Source organism: Hylaeus volcanicus, chromosome 4 (genome assembly GCF_026283585.1).
Source record: "Hylaeus volcanicus isolate JK05 chromosome 4, UHH_iyHylVolc1.0_haploid, whole genome shotgun sequence".
Lineage (NCBI taxonomy): Eukaryota > Metazoa > Arthropoda > Insecta > Hymenoptera > Colletidae > Hylaeus > Hylaeus volcanicus.
Genome location: NC_071979.1, coordinates 26465779 through 26490588, shown reverse-complemented (window position 1 = coordinate 26490588; position 24810 = coordinate 26465779). Strand labels below are relative to the sequence as shown.

The window sequence follows — 24810 nt, the reverse complement described above, 5'->3', positions numbered from 1 at the left end:
ATTTCATGGATAGAGAATACTCGGTTTGAGAATTCCTACTTGATCGAGAATCATGGGATGGAGAATGACGAAAATAATGGACATACCAGCGGTCGGAATAGCTGTTTGGGAAACGTTGTACGAGGGATAACAGGGATGGAAAATGCCAATTGTGTGAACTTACTTTAGCGTCGGTCGCGGTCTCGTTCGTATCGAGTGGATGGTCCTTCCGCTATTTTCGGGTACGAGGGGGGAAACGATCTGGTGCCGAGGGCGTCTTTCCAGGGGGCGGCGTCGCGGGACTCCGTAGTAGCAGCAGCAGGAGCAAGGGCCGAGCTAGGGGATGATAGATGTTTAGTGGAGAACACGATCACGAAGGGAATCATCATCCAGGCACAATCGTTACTCACAAAAGCATCGTTTATTTCCTCTTTATCTCTTTCAAAATGAATTTATAATCTTTATAATAATACATCAATAATAATTATTAATAATTAATAATAATAATTAATAATAATAATAATAATAATAATTAATTAATTAATTAATTCATAATATCGTGATATTAAGGTCGAAGAAGGTTGTCGCCCGATAACGGGATGTGATCCGAATACCAAGTTCCAAACGCGATCGCGGCTTCAGGGGTGGGAGGGGGAGGGGGAAATAATATTTCAATAATCGCGACAATGAGAAAATCCGACACGCGTCCTCCCGTCGCGATCGATGTTTGGAACCTGCCTCGGAGAACGTCTCTATCCCTGGATCGAATGATCGTACGCGGACGTCGCGCGTTTATTCGTCGGGTCTCCTCGTCGCGTCCACCGAGAACAGAGATGGGCGTCATCTGAATAAAAAGAAATTATTTAAATAAAAAAAAAAAAAAAAAAATCGAACAAAGACACCTCACCCTCATCCGTTATTCGAAGGGTTCGAATAACAGCAGTTGTCCTTATTCGACGAATGGTTCGGATAAAATTTCCATCAAACTTTAAGTTTTTTTCGAAACCCTCGAATAAACATCGATAGAAACATTTATATGCGTGAGAACCATATTCAAAGAAAAATATGAACTTCGAACAGATATCTTCATTCGACGAGCAGAGATACTTTTTTTGTATTCGATACACAGTTAGTCTTTCGGCGGTTTCCATCTTTATACATATCGTTATTCGAAGTTCATTCGAAGGTTTCAAATGAACTTCGAATAAACACGAATGAAAACCATCTTTTATTTAACGACTTTGTTCGATACAGAAGACAAACTGTTCGTCGAACGAAACAGTACCCTTATTCGTTGAATAAATTCACTTGGGACGAACGTATTTATTCGTTGTCCGTCGAATAAATATGGTAATTCCCTGTTTGTCGAACGGGAATAACTCGAATTATTTTTATTCGACGAACAATCGATGAAAATCGTATATCTTTCGTTCGAAGGTTGGGATTTTTATTTAGATGACGACTTTGCCCATCTCTGCCTGAGAATCGGGGTCGAGAGGAGACGAACGCGAGAACGACAATGATTTACGCGCGCCTTTTCGTAATATATGCATTTGTTGCGTGTGTCCTACGTGTCAGTGTATGGTACAGCGCGACAGTGCGTTTATATAGAATTTTTTACAACATTACACCGCTTAATTAATATAATAATCTTTCTCACGCGCTATGTATAGTATTTACAAGTAAGAAAGTCGGTAGTATCGGGTGCTGGGAAAGGCTCGAACTGCCGACGAACGGAGGACGAAGGATCGAGGGGTAAGGAGTCGGCGAGGAAAGGGTTGGCAGCCATCGACTGATTCGGATACTTGAATGGTTTCAATTTGGGATGTTCAATTCTAAATAATTTTCAGAAGAGTCCACTTTCTCGTGATTTTTGATTTTTTCAATGAATATCTGTACTTAATTCTGTCTTATTCGACGACTTTGTTTACCATATTTATTTTGCACCGAGCAACGATCGAATTTACGTTAATAACCATACCATCGGATTAAATTGAAAGTGTCGATGACTGAGTTAGTGTCAAAAGTAGGTCCACTTACCTTAGCATAAAAAAAATTGTCATATCCTATTATCAGTGGCGTTTAAGTTGGAAACCCTGTATAGCTTAAAGGAAAACGAATCTTTGAATCTATTTCGACAGATGAATTTTGTAGTCGATTTTTTAGAAGATCGACTCCGGTCATTAAGAAAAATCGATTCCAAAATCGATTCCAGAATCAATCTTTATGGAAGAATTGAACATCCCTAATTGGAATCCCTCAAAACGTTAGTTGTTAGGACGGACATTCCGACAGGACTCGATAGTCAGGATGTAATGTTCAATTCTAAAAACGTTTAACAGCTTACCTGCCAGGAGTCGATTAACAGTGTCTCTTTAATTTCGCTGGTAACAGTAGGGAATCTCAACTGTCAATTTATAGTACTCAATTTAAGGGAATAATCAAGGGTTTCGATGTACCTATAGGGAGCGCAAGTTGACTCTCGCTCGGATTAACAGGTTGAGTGCCGTGACGAACACCGATGTCGTTCTTTCCGTTTGAGCCGCGATTAAAACGCTCAACATTGATAGATCTTAATTCTTGCAAACTTCCGAACGTCATTAGGAATACTAGACACATCGGGAATAAGTTGATCGATGTATCGAATGCTTTTAGTTTTCGTATATCGATTTCTGTAAACGTCGAAAACAAGCTAAATAAAGAAGCTGTGAGGATTTCGGCGCGAATGGAAAGTCGTGGAAATTTCGTTCGGGACTCAATCTGTTACTGCATTAGACGTAAAAAAAAGTTATCGAACTCTAAGAACCAATTGCGGTCATTCGAATCGAGACAGGCCGGCAGGTAAAACGTTAACAGTCGAGGCTGTTCGAGGTAAGGGGGATTCTAGGGTCGATTAGGTGAAACCGAAGATTCGAAAGCGCAATTTCGTCGGTACTACCAGGTGTAGGTCGAGAGGTGAAGAGGGTACGAAAGAGGCGAAGCGTCAACCTAGAGACTATGTACAGGCGCGGGGGACGAGGGTGAGGGAGTCTGCGCGGTCCCCGGCGTGCCAGGATTTTGTTGCACGGAATAGGAGTTGCTTTGACGTGAGTGCTGTTGTTGCTGTTGGTGGTGATGGTGGTGGTGGTGATGGTGATGGTGATTCTGGTGTTGGTGATGGGCGGTGGCGTGATGGTGGGCGATGGTCGCGTGATTCTGAACGAGGTTTAGGTTGAGGGGGTAGGATAGGGGGGAGCCCAGGGCCGTTGCGGCAGCGGAACTGCAGGCACCGGTTCCGGGCCCCACCGGGCTCAGTGCATGCTCATCCCCGCGTGCGGGTGGTGGGCCGCCGCCTGGACGGATGTTGCGTGATGATGCGGATGGTGCATTAGAGGAGGGAGATGCGGGTGGTGGGGATGGTGTGGGGTCAGAGGCGGCGGGGTCATCTGTATTGGGGTCATGGGCGTTGTCGGCTGATGGCCGTGATTGGTGGTGGTCTGGGATGTGGTGTTGTTGGTGTCCTGGCCCGCCGCCACCGCCGCTGCCGCTGCCGCCGCCGCCGCCGCCGCCGCCACCAGAGCTTGTTGCTGCTGAGCCTGAGCCGGTTGTTGGCCCTGTTGCTGCTGCTGCTGCGGCGGCGGCGGCGGCTGCGGCTGCGGCGGCACCGAGCTGGAAGTGGGACTCTGCTGACTCCCGTTGTCCTCGCTGTCGGAGCAGGACTCGGCTGACGAGCTCCCCGCTCCCCCCTTGCCCTTGCTGCCGCTGCTGCTGCTGCTGCTGCTGTGGGTCTTGACGTGCTTCGCGAGATGGTCGCTGCGCATGAACCGCTTGTTGCAGACCGGGCAGGCGAATCTCTTTTCGCCGGTGTGGGTTCGAAGGTGCCGCTGCAACTCATCCGAACGTGTGAACCGCTTGCCACAGAAAAGCCAGTTGCAAACAAACGGTCGCTCACCAGTGTGCCACCGTAAGTGGGCCTTCAGATGCGACGTTTTCCCGTAGACCTTACCGCATCCCGGTATGTGACAGCTATGGATGTTCTTCTTCCTGAGATGCACGCCAGCCGGACCGAGCCTCTCGGCTTCTTGGCAGTTTGGACAGTCGCAGGTGGCTCTTCCGGTGTACCGTCTTTGCGAGCGCGGCGACGGCGCTTGACTGACACCGCCGGCCCCGACGCCGACGCCACCGCCGCTGCCTTGCGGGCTACCGGCACCGGCGCCAGCACCAGCGGTCGCGGCCGCGTGATGATGAAGCCCGAAACCGGGCGGGCCACCCGGTAGCATCGATTTGTACGTGTCTTGGAGCAGATTATGACCGGCGGTGGTCGCGGTGGTCAACAGATGATTGCCAGCGAGCGCTAGACTTGTGGAGTAGTCGGCCGAGTAGTTGGCCATTTGGGCGGCGTGGACGCCGACGCCTACCGTGCTGCTTACGTCCAGCCATCCGCCGGCCGTCGCGGCTCCGTGCACGTCCCACCAGCCGTCGCTTGCTTTTATACCACTGTGGGTCGCGCCTGGCATCGCGTTGAACGGCCACGACTCGTACGGGTGTCGACCGTACACCGAGCCCAAGGTCGCTCCTTCGACCTTCCCTAGCAGGCTGCTCTGATGATGATGCGGATCGCTCGCTGGTTGGGCGCTCGCCGTCCCCGGGAAGTACAGGTCGCTCCCGTACTGTGGCGCCGTGGACGCGCAAGAGGTGACAGGGGCTCTCGCGTAACCACCCGTGCTGCCCGCGCTGCTCGTCGCCGCTGGTCTTTGACTCACTCCGGTCGTCGTGCATCCTCCGCCTCCGCCCCCTCCGCCTCCGCCGCTCCCAGTCGAGTGCTGAGGCGAACTGCCACTGCTCTGCGGGCTCTTTTTCCAAGGATGAAAACCCTTGCCCACGGCCGCGTCGGCCAACGGCGGGGGACTCTTGCTGCTCAATTTGTTGCACTGAGCCGCGAGCATCGCCAGCGGCGTGCCACGTAACCCCGGATGGTCCTGAAACAAGAAAAAAGAACGATTCGGTTACGACTCGGCTCTTCTCCGAACAGCGATGGAATGTCGTGCGCCGGACACGCTTCTTCGAATCGGAGCATTATTACGTTTCGAGAAAAATTAGAAATTATCCTTTCGATGGAACGTGGTACCCGAGAAACATGCGTTTCTAACGGATCACTCTCTCGCAAGCTTGTTCGCAATTTGCTCTCACGGCAATCGACTCCTTCGTAGAGTTATTTCCTTAACGACATGCGTGGAAAACAAGTTAGACGCTCTTCCGTTTAACTTGCTTCTCGCGAGTTTTATTAAGCGACTGATGTATGCGTATAAAAGTCATCCGCGGCGAGCACAAATTGCTTCCAAGGCACGGCTCGCTGGACATTCCTCAGAGCCGTATCATTAAACATCTTTCGAGTCTTCTTAAAAGACGATTAAGCGGTCCAATTACCACTGCGCGTTGCTTCTCTCCGCTAGGCAAACAAATGTAATAGAATCAAAAAACCGCTCGGTAGGCTCGATGTGCCTTGGAGGAGTTTCCGGTGCGAGTCACCGGAGCAATTATAACTCTTTCTCTCGATGCTCGCGAAAGCATCGAGCGACGCTACAAGACGTTCGTTCGACGACGCGAGCAAACGGTTTACGAAGATGGATGACGAAATTTCCGATCGGTTGGTTATACAGCGCGCTAGCCACAATTTTATTACGGTGAACCGCGTTCTCGAGCAGGTGTTACCCGATGGAATTACGGGGGAGCTCTTCCGATACGATTACGCAAGCCGATAATAACGAGTTTCGAGGCGGGCTTCGCGAATTAGGCGCTCGCTCGCGTATATCGATCCGACGAAATGGATCCCCGGCGATTGAGTCGCTTTCTCAAGGTAACGCAGCTCGTAATATCGAAATCCAGCGAGCGACCGCTGTATGCCGACCATAATCGCGGCTAAATCGACCCAAAAAAGAAACCCGGTCCGCTCGCCACCGGCCGCCGGAACCGAGTCTTCCCCCGAGGGTGTATAATGACACAAAATTGCCGGTCCTATCCTAGAAGAGACGGAAGATTGCCCGAGAGAAACAAGAACCGGGGGAAGCGATCCGCTTCGTTCGGAGCACTTTGGCGCCGACCGTTTCCCATATTCCTCGATGTTGAAAAACTGCTGAAACGGCGTGGCAACACGTGATTCCTCGAGAATTTTTCAAACCGTGGTACCGGTGACGCGCATTAATATTCGGATGGCGTGGCGAGTCGTACGTTATTACACAAACTTAACCCTTGGCATTCCAAGAACTCTTGGCGTTGTACTCGAAGTGTACTGGCACACTAATACTCCACCGAAGATCGAGCTATCGTATAACAATTTTGAGCTGAGTTTCAATCGCATGTGATTTCAAGTTTCATTGAATTTAGTACGTTTAGTTGTTTTCCAGAAATTACTGTAAAGCGCGATGGCTATAACGAGTCTTGTTATTTAAAAGCAAAATTAGTTTAACTCTTTAGTTTACGACGATGAGCGAGACTCGTGTTAAGGAATTTGGTCCATAAACAATAAACATGAGCCTGACTCGTGGAACTTCGTTCGGACTTCCTATTTATTATGGCTCCTTTTTTCTCTCGTACTAATGCAACTTAATCGTTAGGAGTAACTTTTAACCGAAATTAGTATGGAAAAAATTTCAAAAAAATTCAAATAGTGTAGTTTTTGAGGAAAACTGGTCTGGGAGAGTTAAGTAATCTAGAAAAATATGGAGGTCGATGCAGACCCCAAGAAAGACCATATAGTTCCCCCTTTCCGAGTATGAAAGCTTTCAACGGTGAACCATGAATAATGAAAAGTCTCGAATTACGCGACACACCCCAATATCAACGTATCACGTTATCCCTAAAGAAGCTACTTACGACGCTGTCGAAACGTCGTAGCAATTTACTTCAAGGACGCAGTTGACATCCGGGAGCCTCGACAAGTGTCGTCCACAAAGAACCAAGCCGTGAAACGTCTAGAATGTCTCAGCACGCAATTTTCCTGATTCGCTTAAATATTTATACAAGCATGGCAAAGGGTCCGGGCGTTGACAATACGAGTCGGAGGTATACAACGTTCGGGTAATGGGATTTTTCTGAAGTCTCCGGGGCACGGGACAACTCCGCGATTTTGGTCCCATGCAAATCATGGCGACGTCGTTCGGAGGGACGAAAGACGAGCAGACGGTCGGTGGCTACCGAAAGGCTGGAGGCTGGAGAAGGGTCCGAAGCGGATTCGGACGTGGAAAGGTAAAGGCAAAGGGTCCGCGGAAGCGGCAGGAAATTAAAGTCTGGCGGGCCGCGCAGCCATTAGCAGCCGGCGCCATCGAGGCGACACGCCCCCACACGGTTCAACCTTGCACCAACACCGACCAAAGACAACGAGTGCGCGCACCCTTCGACGATAGAGACAAAGAGGGAAACAGAGAGAGTGAGAGAGAGAGAGAGAGAGAGATAAAGCCCTACCAATCCGTGGTCACCCCGTCCCGTGACTTCGGGCAAGGTTGCTAGGGTAATAACCACGGTTGCGGTCATCGCCGAACGCGGAGCTCTTTGCCCGTTCCGCTCTTTAAAAAATCCCGGGGTCGTTCGAAACGGGTCGTCGACTCCGACCTTTCACCCCATCGGCGTATTTTTTCACGTCCCCGGCTCGTTATCGCCGTCTATGTCGTCGCAATCTTTTCGCTTCGGATTCACCGTCGTTCATTGTACAACGAACGAACCCTTTTCGACGCTAAATTAATCAGTGGGGAGAGAAACTTCTTCGGATAATAACGTCGTTTCTATTTTTAATAATCGTACATTCAACCACCTGTGATCCAGGATCGCGCTGTTGGTGAACGTTCTACGTAGTTTCCTTCGACTGAAATATATTTTCCACGCCCTTTTACCGTTTCAGCCATCGTGACCTTGTACCAGAGCTTGAGCAGAGGTTGAATTCAGTGGGTTAAGAAGGGCGTATTAATATTTTGATTCTCTCGGTGGAAAGAGATAGCAAAAATTTGGGGAAGGAGGATGTCGAACAGGATGGCTCGCGTTGGGAGTCGTCGACGAATAGGGAGGTGGTGAGCTTCGACGCTTGCTCGGCGTAGCTCCGCCGCCAGGGGTTGGAAGACAAAATCGTCCTTCCTGGACGCGTGGTTAGGGTGAGAGCCAGCGGAAAGGGAAGAATAAATAGAGGAGAGAGAGAGAGGGGGGGCGAAGAGGGTGAGCCTGGGAGAGGGAAAGAGGAGAGGAGAGAGTATCTCTCTACCGGTGGTGTACGTGGCCACGCCCTCTTCGAGCTTTGCGAGTGCAGGTTGTAGGCAAGCTACGTATTGATCCACTGGAACGATATGACAGTGGCCTGGCGGAGACAACGACGTCTCTCAATTAACCTCCTCCGGCTTCGTTTTCAGTCGACATTCTACATCCATGCTCGCGGCGATCGAGCACCAACGCTCGCTCCACTTACAGTCGACGTGTACTGGCTTTATCGCGGGCCGGGCTAGCCTAACCGTTTCATTTGGGATCGCAGTAGTACTCCTTCCTATATAGTTTCTAGGTCGTGTACATTTGAATGTAAATGATTACAAGAGAGAGATAAAGTTGCATATTTATATGCACTCTATATTATTTACATTTTGCCAACATAATGAATTAAAATGATATATTTTACACGCATAACACGATGAGCAAAGCTTTCGGAATATTCTATATCGCCCTGGGCTTCGTGAATTGAAATAGATAACGCAAGCGTGAACACGAGTTTACTCGTGACCGGTCAACAACGTTTGAGGATGGACACACGAGTTAACTCGTGACCGGTTCACAATGTGTCAGAACGTATGTATACATCATTTTATGAAAAAACTAAAATACACGGGCCCATAGAGGATCGGTCTCCCTAATAAAACTATTTCTTAGCGAGTGTACTCATTTACCATCACGTTTGAATTGCAACGTACCCCGATTCCCAGGTAGGAACTCGTTGATCATTCCTATTTCCCATTTGTTTGAATATCAGATTTATTCGGGTGATCGGTTAACGAGAGGGCGTTAATAGGATTATCGATTAGAGCGATATTAGCCAGGAGTTCTGGCCGGTCTGTAATTACGCAGGGCAGAACGAAAAGAAGTCGTTATTGCATGTAGGCAGCACGAGCGAGGCGCCTCCGAGGCGGTCGATATATGTAGCACTTACTCGACTTAGTAGCTTCTATATACCTGTCCTCCGTCAATTACTGCCATACTTCGCGAAGTTTCGATGTTTTATGCATGCTGCTGACCGTATACGACTTGGGTGTACATTACCTCTCCTTCCATTGCCATTCTCGGTTGGACTTAAACGAAGCAGGATTCGTTTCAGCTACGAATTTAAGAGGCGTTATTGGCTCTTGAATAAAATCGATATCGTTGCAATTTCATGCGCGTTTTCTTTATATTTCATGTTTCTGCAACAACCTGCGCGGACCCTATAATTTAACCATTTATTATTCCTATCGTGTTTGCGATAGTTGCCATGTCCATAGATTCCATAGAAAGTATATTATAAACTATATTAATATCCCACATGAAGAGAATTTTTCCCCCGTCTAAGAGAATTTTTGGTCTGGTTGAAATCGGAGCGAAGCTCGCGAGGCGTAAAGCGTCCAGGGTTTCGCGCCCTCCTGTCGGCACAGTTGAAAGAGATCCATCGTGGGATGGGCACGGTCTAGGGTCCTTTGTTTTAGCCGCGTGACGTCACGCCCATCGTGGCCAGCTAGGACTAATAACGCCTTCGGCCGTGCCACGCATAAATTAAAACCAAAGAGCTTCGTTTGTTTCTCGTCTTCCTTGGCTACCTTCCAAGAAGCGTCCGACGTCTTTCGAATTTTTCAGGGGATGCAAAATCTCGTTAACGGCTCCGGATTACTTTGGACAGGCAAGGTGTCTTTCCACGACCTCCCCGGTAAAATGCTGAGAATTATTTTTATTCGAATAAATTTAATCGAGTGCCTTGGTGATTCTGTTTGTCGCGAGCAGTTTGCGCGCTACCAGCTGAGAAATCCTCGCGGGTATCTTACGCTAGAGCTGGCCGGCGGAGCGTGTCGAAGCGGGTCGACACTGTGGCGAATGAGATTCATGGCGCGTCAAAGGAGATGCATCGATGCTCACGACCGAGAAATCGTAAGCGTCGCGATTCGTGAAAATGGCGAGGGTACTCGGAACCCGTTGGACATCACGAGTCTGACGTCGAGAGGAGTACTTCACTGCGTACTATATTCGCTGTGTAGTTAACAGAGACGAGCGCAACTTTCTTTGTATAATAGACGAAGCAACGAGATCGATGCAATTGTGTGAAGTATTCACTAGTACACTTTCATCAGTGGCTTCGTATACAGCCAGTCCCATAAATATTCGTACCCTCTATGTCTATCGGAGAAAGTCCGAATGGAACGTTTATTCGAGTACAAATTTATAATGAAACATTTATTTGGAAACATCAAACCTATCATTTAATTAAGACGAATTCTTGTAATAGACACAGATGGTGCGAATATTGATGGGAGTGATTGTACGTCACTCACTGTCACATTTTGAATCATAACATGAATTACAACTACCTTGATAAGGATTGCTTCGTGACAATATGTGATATAGATCTGTTTATACCTCTCGTCGGCATTTTTCTTTAGTACTCCTCTCGTGCGTGTCTGTTTACGCGGTTTTAATCCGAGGGACGGGTGTAGTGCAGTTTGGGGCGAGTATCCCAATTCTCTCGCGGGTCACGTCGAAAAACGAGCACAGTAGCGATCGTTGGACGGTAAATGGGACCCAGGGAGTGGCAGGGTCTGTGAATGGGTGAAATAAAACGGACTGGTGAGTATCGGGGCGAGTGCAAGAGCCACGCGACAGCTGGACGTGGAGGCAGCGGGGTTCGCGCGATAGCCGACCGACAGGGAGGGTGCGAACCCGGTAAACCCGTAGGGTGTCGATCCAACGGGGCTTGTGGCGAACCGCATCCGACGTCTACGCGTCAAGCTTCTTTGCTTCCCCACATTGGCGAAACCCATGCCCGTTTAGCCGCAAATAGAGTCCTCGTCTCCTCAAACCAAAACAAACTAATACCACTTCTGCCTACTTCTGCCTCTTAGTTCCAAAAATAAAAATTAGAAACTTGGAAGACCTTTTTCCTGAGATCTTGTAGCGATCTAACCCTGGAGTAAAGTAAAAACTCTAACGAAAGGTAAAATAAATTGTTCCTAGATGAAAGAAAGAATTTGATAAGAAAAGAGGTAGTTCCAGAACGAAAGAATTGAGTTCTTAGTAGAAGATGGGACTCGGGAATCCCGAAAAGACAATTAAAACTGGCATCACCGCAAAAAGCTTGAAGGAGGTCGGTTCGTCTTTGACTGGTAATAGAGCTGGACGCGAAATTAGTCGGCGGTCTTTTCTGGTTTCCGTGTAAAAAGCGTCGGTCGGTTCTCGAGAGCCAATGACCGCCGCCACGCTGGCACCTGCCTCGGGACATTGCTTCTGCGTTTCTGATTGGATCCACCTGCGTCGACCGCGACTGACCGAGTCTCACCGCGATCGTTCATTTTACTTCCCTGGCTGCGTTATTCAATAAGGATCGCAATGAAGAGTAAGTATTGTTATTGGCCAAGACCTCACTCCCTAGCTTTTCCCATTTTCCAGAATCTTTTTAAACGTTCGTATCCCAGAAGTGCAAAACAGCTGGTTAGAAAATTATGTAAGTTTGAATGCGTGTATGCACGATGGCTTCTGTTTGGCTTTGTTCTGCATGTATTCATTAAGTGTTATAAAAAAGGGTAACCTCTCTCATTTTATAATTTCTTTTTGCCACCTTTCTGACATAGTCATTATATCGTCGCTATACAATTTCTGTAGTTTTTTTTTATTAAACATTGACACAGTCTGCAGCACGAACTTATGGGATTATTTATTAGCCCTTATTTTATTTTATATTTCAGTGGTTGTTTATTACCAGAAAATCGTGTTTAGTACAGTCGTATATGAGTTTATGCACTGATATTGAAATTTTAGGTCAAATTTTGCATGTTTGGATGCGCACGTGTCGGCAAGATTGTCGACAACATTGTCCCCCGTTCAAAATTTGGGAACTCCAGTGGGTTTTGCGACGATTCCCGACTTATCTTTAGATGCCGCCATCCTTCGTATCGCTCGAATTACCTATAAAACGTGCAATAAAGGCTTTTCGTTTCCCGAGAGCAGCGTCGTATCACCGCCAGACGTTATACCTCGGCAAATGGGCCACAGCAATCTTAATATTGATCTGCTTCCTATTAAAGCGACGCGGCGCCAGTTGTAAAAATAAGCTCTTCCGTAACAACTTGGCACAGCAATAAAAGCGGCCGCGAGCTATTAAATTAAAGCAGGCGTGTAGTGTACGCGCTCGCGAGGACCACGAATACCAGCGCATAATTTTCACGTTTTCGGATAATTGCTTCCGCGGATCCCGGTGCCCTAGTCCGATAAGGGACATTGGTACCCTTGACGGATGAATATAGAATTAAATATTTACTCAAATTTGATATTAGAAGCGTCTGTATAAAAGTCGAATCCTCTGGAGTTTCGAAATCGTACGATTATACGTTTTAAGTAGAAAGGAGAAAAATAAGGAAACGTATTCGCAATACAAAAAATGTTATTAGGGGGATCAGAAAGTAACGACATTTCTATTACATTAAATTCAAACAAATAAATTTGTAGTAAGTTTTTATTTTTCATCGGTTAGGTAATCGTCCTCGTTAATCAAGAACCTTTTGCCATCTAGACGTACAAATGTTCGAGACCTGATCGATAAAAATCACTTGGAACCCAATGAGCTGATAAATGATAGCAATAATTTAGGTCTAAAGCATTTGACGTCTGATTAGCCGTTCTCCTAATTGTCTCGAGGAAGGCCTTCGTCGTATTTCCAAAAAGTCGACTGATAAATCTTCGACCACAAGGATTTATTACCCTTCCGTTGCCACACTGGCTTAAATTATCATCGCCTCGTGCCTCGGCTTTGCGTAACATTATATTGCGTAATATTGTAACCATATAAACGAAACGGTATATAGTTAATCCCGAACCTTTGCTTCACCAGATCAACCGTGTAACGTTGTCTCGCCGAATCGCATAGTCACGAGTACCTAGCCTAGGTAAATATACGCACGTCGCGACCAGCGGCCGCGATCGCGCGGATATCACGACCGCGGCTCGCTCTTAATGCTAATTATTTGTTTATCGGCCTCCGCATGCAACTACCGCGACACGCACGACTCCACGAGTAAAATATCGCACACCCTCCCGTTCGCGCAACTTATTACTCGTTCGTACATCGCTGCTACTAATCGGATAGCGATCACCGTTGGGGAAATGACGCTGTTTTTCCAACGTTACTCTATCATTCCCTTCCCTGACTCCGTTAGCTACCTGGACGTCACGATCCGTAGTGTCGTATCCAGGGATGATCGCGCGATAACAACGCGTCTTCGCTAGAATGTTTACTTTGATATTTCAGGTTGCAGTTACCAAGAATATTAGCGATTGCTAAGAAGCCATTCTACGATCAAATGTACATGTCATCGCGCGAAGAGAAATTGAATTATTTAATAAAATATCGATATACGGTAGTTCAGATAATAGAGGTTCGCTAGCTGTGCCCTTCATAAACCCTCCGCCACGAACCCTCCACCATGAACCCTCCACCATGAACCCTCCACTCTCGACCATGGTTTAGGTAATAGTAGCTACGGAAAGTTGGAGTACCTGAAGGCTAGAGCTACTGTAGTACCTACGTAACTTGAAAGTTGCACAGGTTACACGAACCATAAGATAGCTGCACTAATTTTCACAAACGTACTCTGGTTTTTATTGTAGCTTAACGATCCGAGAAGACGCTGTCGCCAGAGAGTGTAACAAACGATCCATCTATCCGTGGGAGAGGAGCTGCTAGCTCGTACAAGGAATCGTTTCGAAGGACTCGAACAGCGAGTTTACAGTCGATTTCGACTTTTTGGCGGAAGGGAGTCGTTTGCTGTCCGAGACGAAATGAATTTGTAAACTAGCACGCAACGGCTACCGTGACATGGGAGCCAGGACCGCGTGATTGGTCTCCCTGTTCGAACAAGATGGCGCTACATTTCTTGCCGGTCGGTGTCCTTTCTTTTAATCTCGAGCTTGTCGCGACAAATGGACTTTTAAATTCGCGCAACGTACCGCGCGTTAGTTTCGCAGTAATTACATTCCGCGAAATAATCGAGCGATTTTTGAAAGAACCGTAACTACACATTCGATAATTAATTTGTATCGGGTCATCCAGGAATGTGTCTTTATTTATTGAATTACGTAGGTGCCATTTTGTTCCGTAACCTTTCCATCTCTTAAGGAATGTACATGGTTTTCAACTACTCCAATATATTCGTATCTGCACCACCTACCAAAAATCGACATGGACTTTCTGGACAACCCAATACTTCTGTAGGCTTATTGTTTATACCTTCTTCAAGAATGAATACGTGTTAATCTGTACCATACACGGTGATCTAAGAAAAAAGAATAAGACCAAGTCTCTATCGACTACTCGTTCAATATTTCCCTGAGCACAGTCCTCGTTGAGATCAGTGTAAATTATTTCTGTCGCGAATAAATTCTGACCCCGCGGGATTGGTTGCGTGTCGACGGCGATCATCACGAGCAAAGGAAATTTTTGTGTCCCGATACTCGGTTCGAGAGAGATCGTCGAAGCGGCGAAGGAACGTTTCCCATGATCGCTCGGTATGGGTAAATTCGACGTAGTTTCGTGCGGCGTTTCGTGGCTATTGGGAAACGTGAGATAGGGAAGACCGGACACACGATAGAAGCACTCGGTGGAGCACGGGATTAATAATATTATTCATGAGTAAAACCTCGGCTGCAACCGCGACGGAGCCTCCGTTAGCTCCCATCAAACGGCAGCTACCTGTTATCCTCCCTTCTAAATTATGTTTTTTAATTAAATCCATCGCGAGAGAACGACTCCGGCTATCTCTTTCCCTTGCCTCTCCTATCCCTTCTCGCCTCTGTCCGCCGCGTTGCGAAAGGTCCGATCGTATATCCGAAAAAGTCTACCTCTCGCTGTATAACCGTGGCCCGGGGCCAAAACAGGGAGCTACCCAAATTTATTCGGCTATCGAGCGACCCCAGCGGCGGGAGGGACAACGGAGGCTTCTTCTCGTGCTTCTTCTCGCGGTCCTCTCCTCTTTTTACCCTTCCCGCGCGGCCTAGGGACGCGGCGAGTATTTTCTTTTTGTTGGCCCCGATAGAACTCCCGGGCCTCCCTCGGGACAAATTTCAAATTGCCCTTGGACCTAATGATTTCCGGGTACGGAGGATAGGGGACGTGATTCGAAGGGAACGACGCCTAGGATCTCGTGGCGAACGCGCAGCCTCCGACGACCGTCCAGCCACCAATTCATTAGCACTCGTAAATCTGTCGCGAACGACAGCCCGGAATATTAAACGTGCATTACGGGTTAGTTATAATTCGTTGGTCAGTTAGCGCCGTTCGTTTAGGCGACCCTCAGCCGAACGGGAGATAGACGAGCTCGGACGTCAGGGATCTTTTGTCGCTTCCGGTGCGCGTGTTCGCCGAGTCGCGCTTTGGTAAATAATCGCTGCAATGGATTATTACGCAAAGCGGAGACACGAGGCGACGATAATTCAAGCCAGCGTGGCAAGGGAGGCTAATAAATCCTCGCGGTCGAAGATTTATCTGTCGTTTTGGAAACGTTCCGATGGTCTTTCTTGGGATGTTTAGCAAAAGTTTATCGCGATGCAATATCTTGATAGATCTTTAGTTAGATCGTGGCTCTGGATGATGCAAAAGTGAACAATGTCGCAGTGACGCTATTTCGTAGGGAATCACATTATACGAGGGTTATTCAAATGTAAACCGGTATATTCGAATGACCCTCATATTTTTCGTTTTCAATAAAAATAACAATTGATGCATGCCAGTGCTGTGACTAAATATAGAACTAGCAATTGAACTGGTTCAAAGTATCTGTCATTAGAAACAGATCGAGGAACATACTTGGTAGCGCAAACTAAATATGACGTTCGTAAAAGACCTAGTACGAATCAAATAGTTTCTGCCTTTTTCAAAAAGGACAAAGAATTTTATTAATATATCTTGTCGTGCATGTAACGTGTAAACATTCGAATGAATTAAAATAGAGCAAAGCTCAAGAGGTATCATGGAGGGTGAAGAAGCTAGGACGACACAGTATTAACTGGGACGAGCGAAGCGATACCTTCCGACTGAGACATCAAATATTTAAACGGCGGGAATCATTGACGTAGATCTAATCGAACCTATTATTTCCGATGAAAGATACTAGACCATGCTTGTGTCGACGTTTCGAGCAATCGCTGGAACGATCCATGAGTCGACGGGCCACGCGTGAAAAGCAAACTGTGCGTCCCATCCTGTCGCTGACAGTGGCCCGTCGTTTGCCCTAAACGAATCAGCGTTACTCCGCGAAGGGGAATGGGCACGATGGCACTAAACGTCACCTAAAATGTCAGACGAACCGACTCGGATCGTTTCTCCGGGTTCCCATTGAAGGCGGGTTCGAGGTCAAAACGTACCTGCCCGAATCGATTCTGTACGACCGCAACCGGTAAGAAGAGCCGCGCTCTTATTAACGTTAAGATTTCCAGCGCGTCCCGTTGGATCCCTCGCGGCTGGATTTTCTCCGATGCTCGTAAAGCGGCACGAGTATATTCACCGTGATTTAGATACCGGTGGGCGCAATTGGTTCGTTTTTATAGTCGGCTGTTCAGTGGCCACTGTCACCGACGACGGGAACGAGCGGTGCCCTCGGTGCGAGCGGCGATAACGAAGAACTTTTTCGAATAAGCAATTGGTTTTCACGCAAAAATCGTGACTGGTTTCTCGGCCGTTACGTCTTCATTAGGATAATGAGGTCGGCGTAAATCACCCGTAGTTGCGCGTGCTCCTGGAATATCCCCCGAGCCAAGGGACAGAGGCGTCTGCATTTGCATCGAGTAATTTAGTGGTACATAAAATTCTGCAGCCAATTAGCGGCCGAGTGTCCGATCTATCGCCCCGGCTAGTCGTTCCCTTCCCTCTAGAAACGCTTCTAATTTCGGAAAGGTGATCCCCTTCGGCCGTGGAAGAGCCGCGGGATCCTTTCGACGTCTACCCGCCGGTTTCGCCTGTTTACTACCTCTTCGTCTTCCTATATCCGACCGATGCTCCACTCTCGTGCAAGCGCCGGGGCCCCCGACGCTCGTTTCGAAGGACAGCCGAACATAAAATTCTACATTCGCAGAAACGGTGGCCGGCATCCTGCCAGCGCCGTTGATCCTCGGTTCAATTAAATTAACGTTACGAGGGTTGTAAAAGTCCTCCGTCGGTTGCTTACTTTTCCACGGCCAGATTACGTTTCTTTTTGCTTATCCACGAATCCCTTTTGCCTCGCTGTTCCGGCAAGATCGCGTAATAGGGACGCGGAGTCGTAACTACGATTTTTTTTCGCCCCCATGGAAGGTCGAAAATATAGAATAAACATTTTTCATGCGATGCTTTGATTTCGAGAAAAACGACTTTGAATTTACGCCGAGCACGGGCGCACTTGATCGTGTCTCGTTATAACGAATCTCGCTGTAGATGGTCTCGATGTGTCGATGGTTATTATCGCAACGGTAAATCAGAGATACGTAATAAAATAGAATGTATACTCTTTGAAATAAATAATGGAATTTTACGATTACTCCTATCGACAACGTAATTTATATTTGTAAGAAATACCGAAGCCTGGCAGTCGATTTGGACCGCTAAAGGCTAACTCTAGGTGCACTGGGTCGATACGTAAAACGTAATTCTTACGAGGAATCGTGGCCAGAAAAGTTTGAGAAACACCGATCCAGCTTAGCGGACGTCGCATTTTCGACGGTGTCTTCGCGCCCCTTCTGTACCCCAAAGAGGGTCCGGTATAATGACAATGCCTCCCGCGCCATTTGTTCAAAGTCCGAGGGACGCGTCAGGGGCGGAGTCGTAAGCGTGTCTTTATTGTTGGGCCAGGTAGACTAGCATGGTCGATCGTCGGATATATTATTCGCCTCCTAGATCAGCCCCGTCGAAAGCTCCGCGGCCGTCCCCGTATATTCGATATTTTATTGCCATTGCTGCACGGTGGTCCTGGTCGGCGGCTTTCTTTCAATTACGAAAGTTTAAGTAAATAGCGTCGGCCGCGGACCCGGGAAACGGAATCGTAGGACGATAAATTAACCGCGGTATTAGCATTTAAACGATCCACCGATTCACCCAGGATCTCGATGACCCTGGGCGGCGTCGCGGTGCTCGTGAAACCTGCGAAAAATCAAAAAAACCCCCTCCGGACAATTTTTTCTTTCGAGGCTGCGATCACCGAGGGCAACATCTGGCCCCGAGGAACGCACCTCGACATCCAGCGCTGATGGATGAACCTTTTGACGGGACCGATCGGTCGCCCGTCAACGATCACCTCGACGACGAATGCGCGACAGTTGACCAAATCGTCGTCTCCTTGGATCGGATCCATCGAGCAGACGTCTGACGAGGGATATTAGAGGTGTCAGACGTCGAGCTTAACGCATTAGCGACTGGCAGGTATTTTACGTTTCTAATACCGAGTACTCACGAAAATAATAAAATTCTGACGCTGGACATACGCAAATTTGTATCGTTAGGGCGAAGATAAATGTTAAAGATACATATACAGGGTGTGCCGTAACTGGTGGTACAAGCGAGTAGGGGATGATTCAACAGTGATTGTCCAACAATTTTAAAAATAAAAATTACGAAATACGCTTCGATATATCAATGTTGTAAATATGTTATGTATCAAATAAAAAGATTTTCAGAATTTGAAGTGACGTGAATTCACGTCAGCGGTCGCGAATGTGTTAATGTGATTCTCGATGTTGCTACATTTTTTTTTTATGTCAACCCTTGCGTATTACAGGCAAGCCTGTGCGTCCCCACTGTATCCGTAGTGTATCTATAGTTAAAACGCGAGGACGATAGCGAGCAAGAAGAGCGCACTTGTTTGCCTGGCAGCGGCCACACACGCTGGTCTCACCTGTGCCCCGCTGGATATTATTTATTCGTCATTTTTGCGAAACGGCTGTTGATACGGGAAGAACGCTGATAGAGGCAGCCATAATTTAGCCAGGGCTGCGTTTTACGAGACGCGAAGGGGCCGGCTGAACGAACGGTACTCGGCGAATATTCGCCAACGAGCGAACGCGCGTAGCTGATAAATTTACACCGAGCGGCATACTTCTAACAACCTAAGTGCTCCTTTTACGGGAGAAGCCTACATTGAGACCAAGATACGCCCGATATAGACGCCGAGCTCGTTCTTCCTAATTACGCCACGGAATCTGCTGACGACGAGAGGCCTGCACCTGCGAATATTTACGTTCAATTAAAAACTCGTAAACACCTAACACCGGCTAGATCTAAATGAACCCGAACGACGAAACTGTTCCAACTGCGGCACGTCAAGCTCGGAGACACGATGTCGTCTTATTCGAACGTGGCTCCCGCGAGCGTGTACGAAACAAGCCTGATTCTCTTCGAACGAGAAATAGAGACTTTGTCGCGTTGCGTGTCCAAAACACGTGACACCGTGGTCGCGCACCTGCTTTCCGAGGGACCTTCGGCGATCTTCTTCTTCGACAAAAAATGTCCTAATTTGGGACGATACTCTGACGAGGTTCACACTTTTATATCAAAGCGAAATTGGTCGCATTCAAGTAATTACATCACTTTGACGGATTTCTGCGAACGGTTTTGAAATCTGAGAGACTCGGCGAAGATCCCTGAACAGGGGGAAATCGGAGATGTTGAAAGGAATGGAATGACATTGTCGGCGAGTGTGAATTCGATGAAAGTGTCCTTGGAAATCTGTGATTTTAAGAGGAGAGATCTGATTTCATAATTCGTTAACTTCGACATTTAATTGTTTACATCATTCCAATCGGTCATTTTTTAAGATCGTTCTTTCTCGTGTCGAATGGGGTCTGTTTACTTGATCGAATGATCCACAGCGATGATCGCGTATCCATTTGCTTTCTGCATGGAGGACATTACAACGCGTGGACGGAGCGGTGCCATGATTGGATTCTTGGCCAAAGGTTCGTTTCAGCGGAGCACCTGCGTCCGACGAGATGGACGGGTTCACGGTCTGCCAAAGGTGATTTAGTGGCAGTTTGTTGGCGTAGCGGCGTCGGTAACGCTCGGAACAAGCCGGCGCTATGCGTGTATTACACGACCCAGGCACACGCAGACTCCACGAGAGGATCAACGCGTCGCTAAATTGGCCGCTCGCTTAAGGAGGCGCTCCTTTATTTTTTTACCACTTTCGAGGCAATTTTCGTGATTCTTTTTCGCAGACGAAGCAGTTGATATGAATTTTTTGAAATTTCGTACGTTTATTTATACGTGGACCTCGTTTATAAGCATGTGGACATTTTTGATGAATGATAGATATTGCTAAAATTAATGTTATAGCGTTATAAAACTATGTCGGTATGATAGAATTACTGTTTACACTTTCTACAATTATTGTTCTGGGACTTAAATAAGGGGAAAGAAATATATTTACAGTATAAATGATATATGTATAATATAAAGTAAAGTTGTATATTTATATATATTTATATATATATATATTCTTGTAATCTTTATGAGGGTATGTTTATAATATATCGAAGACGATTAATTTATACTGCAAATATATTTTTTACCTTTCATTTATGAAAAGTATAATAACCGTAAAAAGTGTTAAAATGAAATCCACCATCCTCTTTGGATGTATATGTGACCCAGTATGCGATTACGTGGACACAAATGTCACGGAACAATAAATGAACGAAGGGGCGAGCAAATATTCCCGTCGTCTGATGTCGAAAGAAACAAAAGTCACGATCGCTGGAAATCGACGCTGGCGATATTATGCGTACGAAACGAACAGGACGTTGGAAGGGTTAATCAATCCATCTTCACGTTCGATAACGATCAACCTGGTCGACAGCGTCCGTCTTTCCGCGTTGAAAAGATCGACACGCGACAGCATCGATCCTCGGGAAGACGCTTCGTGGATTTAAGTGGACATTCTGGTTTGAAACTTTAACGATTGCGAAATTTTCAGAAATTTCGTTAAAGAGACCAAGGGTTTTATGTAAATACAAAATTTTACTGGGAAATTTAAACACGAGTAGTCGCGTGGTCAGAACATCGTGAATAGATAATTATATTAATTTCTACAGGGTTTCTTCTAATCCAATTATAAATTCTATCTACAAAGGGAAAGCGTCTGATCGATACCCATATTATTGAACGCATAATTAGTAACAGTGCTGCCAACTTTAAATCGTTAAACATGTATTTCGTCCAACATTGACTCAGCTTTCTTAAAGCAGAAGAACCTCCTCTTTTCCTAAGAGCCTCTAATAATGTCACGAACGACCGCACTTATACGGTGAAAAGCAATTGCATCGAACGTTTCTGATTCACGTTTTCGCGAAAATGAAGCAGAAGTTGATTGCCGTGTAGTTGCGCCGAGAACCGACAAACCGAAAAACCTGTGCCCCCCAGCCAGCTCGTAACAGGTAAACTAGGAGACCGCACGCTTTCTCCGAGCGTGAATTATACGCGTAACGATTATAGGTATTACGCGCATGTAGGGAGCATGAGCGAACGTGGTCGGCTAGAAACCGCTAAAGAGGACCACGGAGACCGTTTAATTTTCTTACCTCAGCGGCTGCGTGGATACGCTTGAGTAGCGTTCTCGCGTAGACCAGAGATGAGCAACATTTTACGCGAATAATTCGTAACGAATAAAATCGAAAAAATTAATTAAAAAGATTTCTTTTTATTTGAATAGTAAAACACTTATTTTTTTTAACACAATTTTTCTTTTTACTGTATCGATTTATCGAGGCAAAACTAGTCGTTCGCTTTGAAAGTGGCATAAATCACGTCGTTCAATACTCTTTTGCACTCTGTGCGCCATCTCGTTGCAAAATATGCGAAACGTGTCTTTTTCGGTTACTTGACTTGGTTATAAATTCTTATAAGCTTTCTTGAAGCTATAAATCCTTTATATTTGCAGTGGTGTGTGGTTTAATACTTAAATACCTCGATTTCTAAACAAAGTGACCTACGGACTTATGCATCATTCCTTCCAGATTCCTGGCTTCGTGCATATTTTTGTCCTGGCGGAGATAACAACTCAAACGTCACGGTTTGCAAAAGCTACGAATACAATGAGTGACACTTTGCCTTAAAAAGAGTTATATAAAGTTATCTAGACGTTTATGAATGTTTCGTTCAGTTATGACAGGTTACTTAAAATTCGCATATTTATGTGCGAACACTCCAACAACACATTTCTTTGTCAAGAAATATTGTACGTCATGCATTAAACATTAACTCGTTGAATAAATATGGGAATCAGAGGGCTTCGTTAAAAAGCTTCTCGCGTCTTTGTTCTATTAGCGCGAAAAAAAGTAATAAACGATCATCTAGATCATTGATACGACTCTAGCATACATTGATACTACTATAGCAAACACGAGCTCGAATTAAATTTTATGACACGGAGTTAGGAGATGTTCTCGCTATAAGATTTGAGAAAGTCGAATGTTTTCTTTTACACTTTCTGAAAGCGTACACGGTGTCCATAACATGTTTGTAAAATAACAATAACGATCGTGTAAAGTGCATCACGCAAGGAAATCGGTATGAAAATCGACGCTCGGCGTTTTGTGTCGCGGAAGTATGCTTCCAAGTTCCAAGCAATTATCGGCGAAATGATGCGCACGGTCGGATATCTCGTAGAAAATTGGTTCGCGTGTCTTCCATCAAGAGCTCTAGCAATTTATGGCTTCATCGTGCTTTTCCCATCGCGGATCCACGGTCTATACGCACGCGCGTGCACCGACTATACCGAGCTGTAGGAAGCTTTTCCACGTCGCGCAAGTTCCGCCGCGTTTCGAGATTATGCAAATCGGCCCGGTTAACCCGACCACCAAAGATTATAATAATTTTTCAGCTGTCATGTTTCGTTTGTAATGATCACGATTTCCCGTGCGATAACGACCTGCTCTCGGCGTACGTGCCACACGAAGCCCAATAATAGTTTCCCGCTAAAAGCGCGTTCGTTAGCTTCCACGACAGCGCACGCTCGCGCCGAGAACTGGTTGAACGTTCGCTTATTAAAAAGAACTTCTGTAGGATGAAAAGGGCATAAACGCGCGACAAAACTTCCAGGATCACGTAATCGCTCCGCGATACGATCTGCTTCAATTTGCCTGTGCACATACCGTCATTTATTTTTTTTTTGAAGCGAGCTTCCAGGGAACGTTCTGTCAAGTAAACTTGCTCGCTTGTTTGTTCTGCGGCTGTCCTATGGATATTAGGTAAATCCGGATTGTTGGCATAATTATTGGAAATTTCTGTAATCTGTTTTGCAGTTACGCGATAACACGAGCACTTAGCGAGAGTAGTTAGCGAGTAATGTTCATTTTTAATTTGAAATATTCGCGACAGCTGACGCGAGTTCACGTCACTTCAAAGTCTATTCCAGGTTATGAGAAAATGATGGAAATCTGTATTTATCTTTATCGTCTGTACAAATTTGTATCATCGCCCTAACATACCAACAATATTTTATTTGAATTTTTCTATCGTTCCAAATAATGTTTAAGACCAGAGATAACGATCTAACAATCTTTACTGTTATTGTAACTAACAAGGGTTAATATTGCTACCACTGTCTCCTCACGATTTAAAGCAACCGAACTGCTTCCATATTTCCTGCCGACTGCACATGTTGCAAACGACCTAGCCACGCGGCAGAGTATCAGTTCCAGCATTGATCCTGACCGAGATCTGTCCCACTTGGCGCTCATTCTTGACACAAGGGGTGTCGATTAGCGGCGAATTGAAAAACGACGATCCGCTTAATTCGATTCACGAAGACGCGTGTACGCTGGATCAGTTTATCAGATCGTCGCTATTGAATCACTCCATTAGAAGCGTATCTAACCCCTCGGCGAGCGCAACCCCTTGGAGATGGTTCTCTCGCGCAGATCCACCCTCGTTTCACGACGATACAGGCCTCGCCTGCGCAGCGAGATCGCTGCAACAGACTGTGACATATTAGGCCACCCCCTGGAGGACATCGTCCCCGTATAAGAGGCCCATAAAGAGGGTGACTCCACTCTCAGATTTATTGTTTCGCGATTTAGTGGCCGAGCGAGCCGTGGGAGCAACTGCGGTTGCTCTGACGCGCTACATTCACCCCTGGACTTGTAAATAAATTATCGTTCCAACGAAAACACTACGAAATCAAAGCTCGGAGTTACATCACAGAATAAACAGCTTTCGTGGTTAACGGATTATCGGTGATCAACAAATTATTCAACAAGATTTGTTCCGAGAGATTATGCACTGTCTTGAGATCGGGGATTGCGAGAATGATTTCTAGTGCTACAATTGAAGAGCTTTTTTCTGACCAGTATTAATTTCACTTCAATGGAAATATTTTCATTTACAATACCGATAATATTTAAATACTGACGGTATATTTAAAAGGGGTTTTTTTTCGAAACATATCGTATTTAAAATATAAATTAATGAAATAGAAAGTCGAGTAGGCAACCATTGCTTGAAACTGTTCGGAGAATGCGACCGGGCCGTGCCTCTGACAGATGTGGTTCGCGAGAACGACACAACTTTGTACGATCCAGTTTCTTAAAGAGAAAGGCGTTACTCTTCGCGAGGATTTATGGCGTTCTTTATTC

General features: G+C 46.3%; 1 protein-coding gene across 2 annotated transcripts in view; it reads right to left on the bottom strand.

Annotated features, from left to right (window-relative positions):
• The window catches only part of LOC128875102 (transcription factor Sp9-like), a 42866-nt gene that overhangs the window by 2843 nt on the left and 15213 nt on the right, over positions 1-24810 (bottom strand). The window contains exons 2-3 of one of the 2 annotated variants that reach the window (XR_008456757.1): positions 3911-4937; positions 164-3842 (exon numbers count right to left, since the gene is read on the bottom strand). Coding sequence is in view for 1 of the 2 variants with exons in the window: in XM_054120452.1 (XP_053976427.1) it covers positions 3270-4937 (1668 nt within the window). In the remaining variant the exon portion in view is untranslated. Of the gene's footprint in view, positions 1-163; positions 4938-24810 lie in introns of those variants that run through there. The other variant, XM_054120452.1, reaches the window with a different exon arrangement.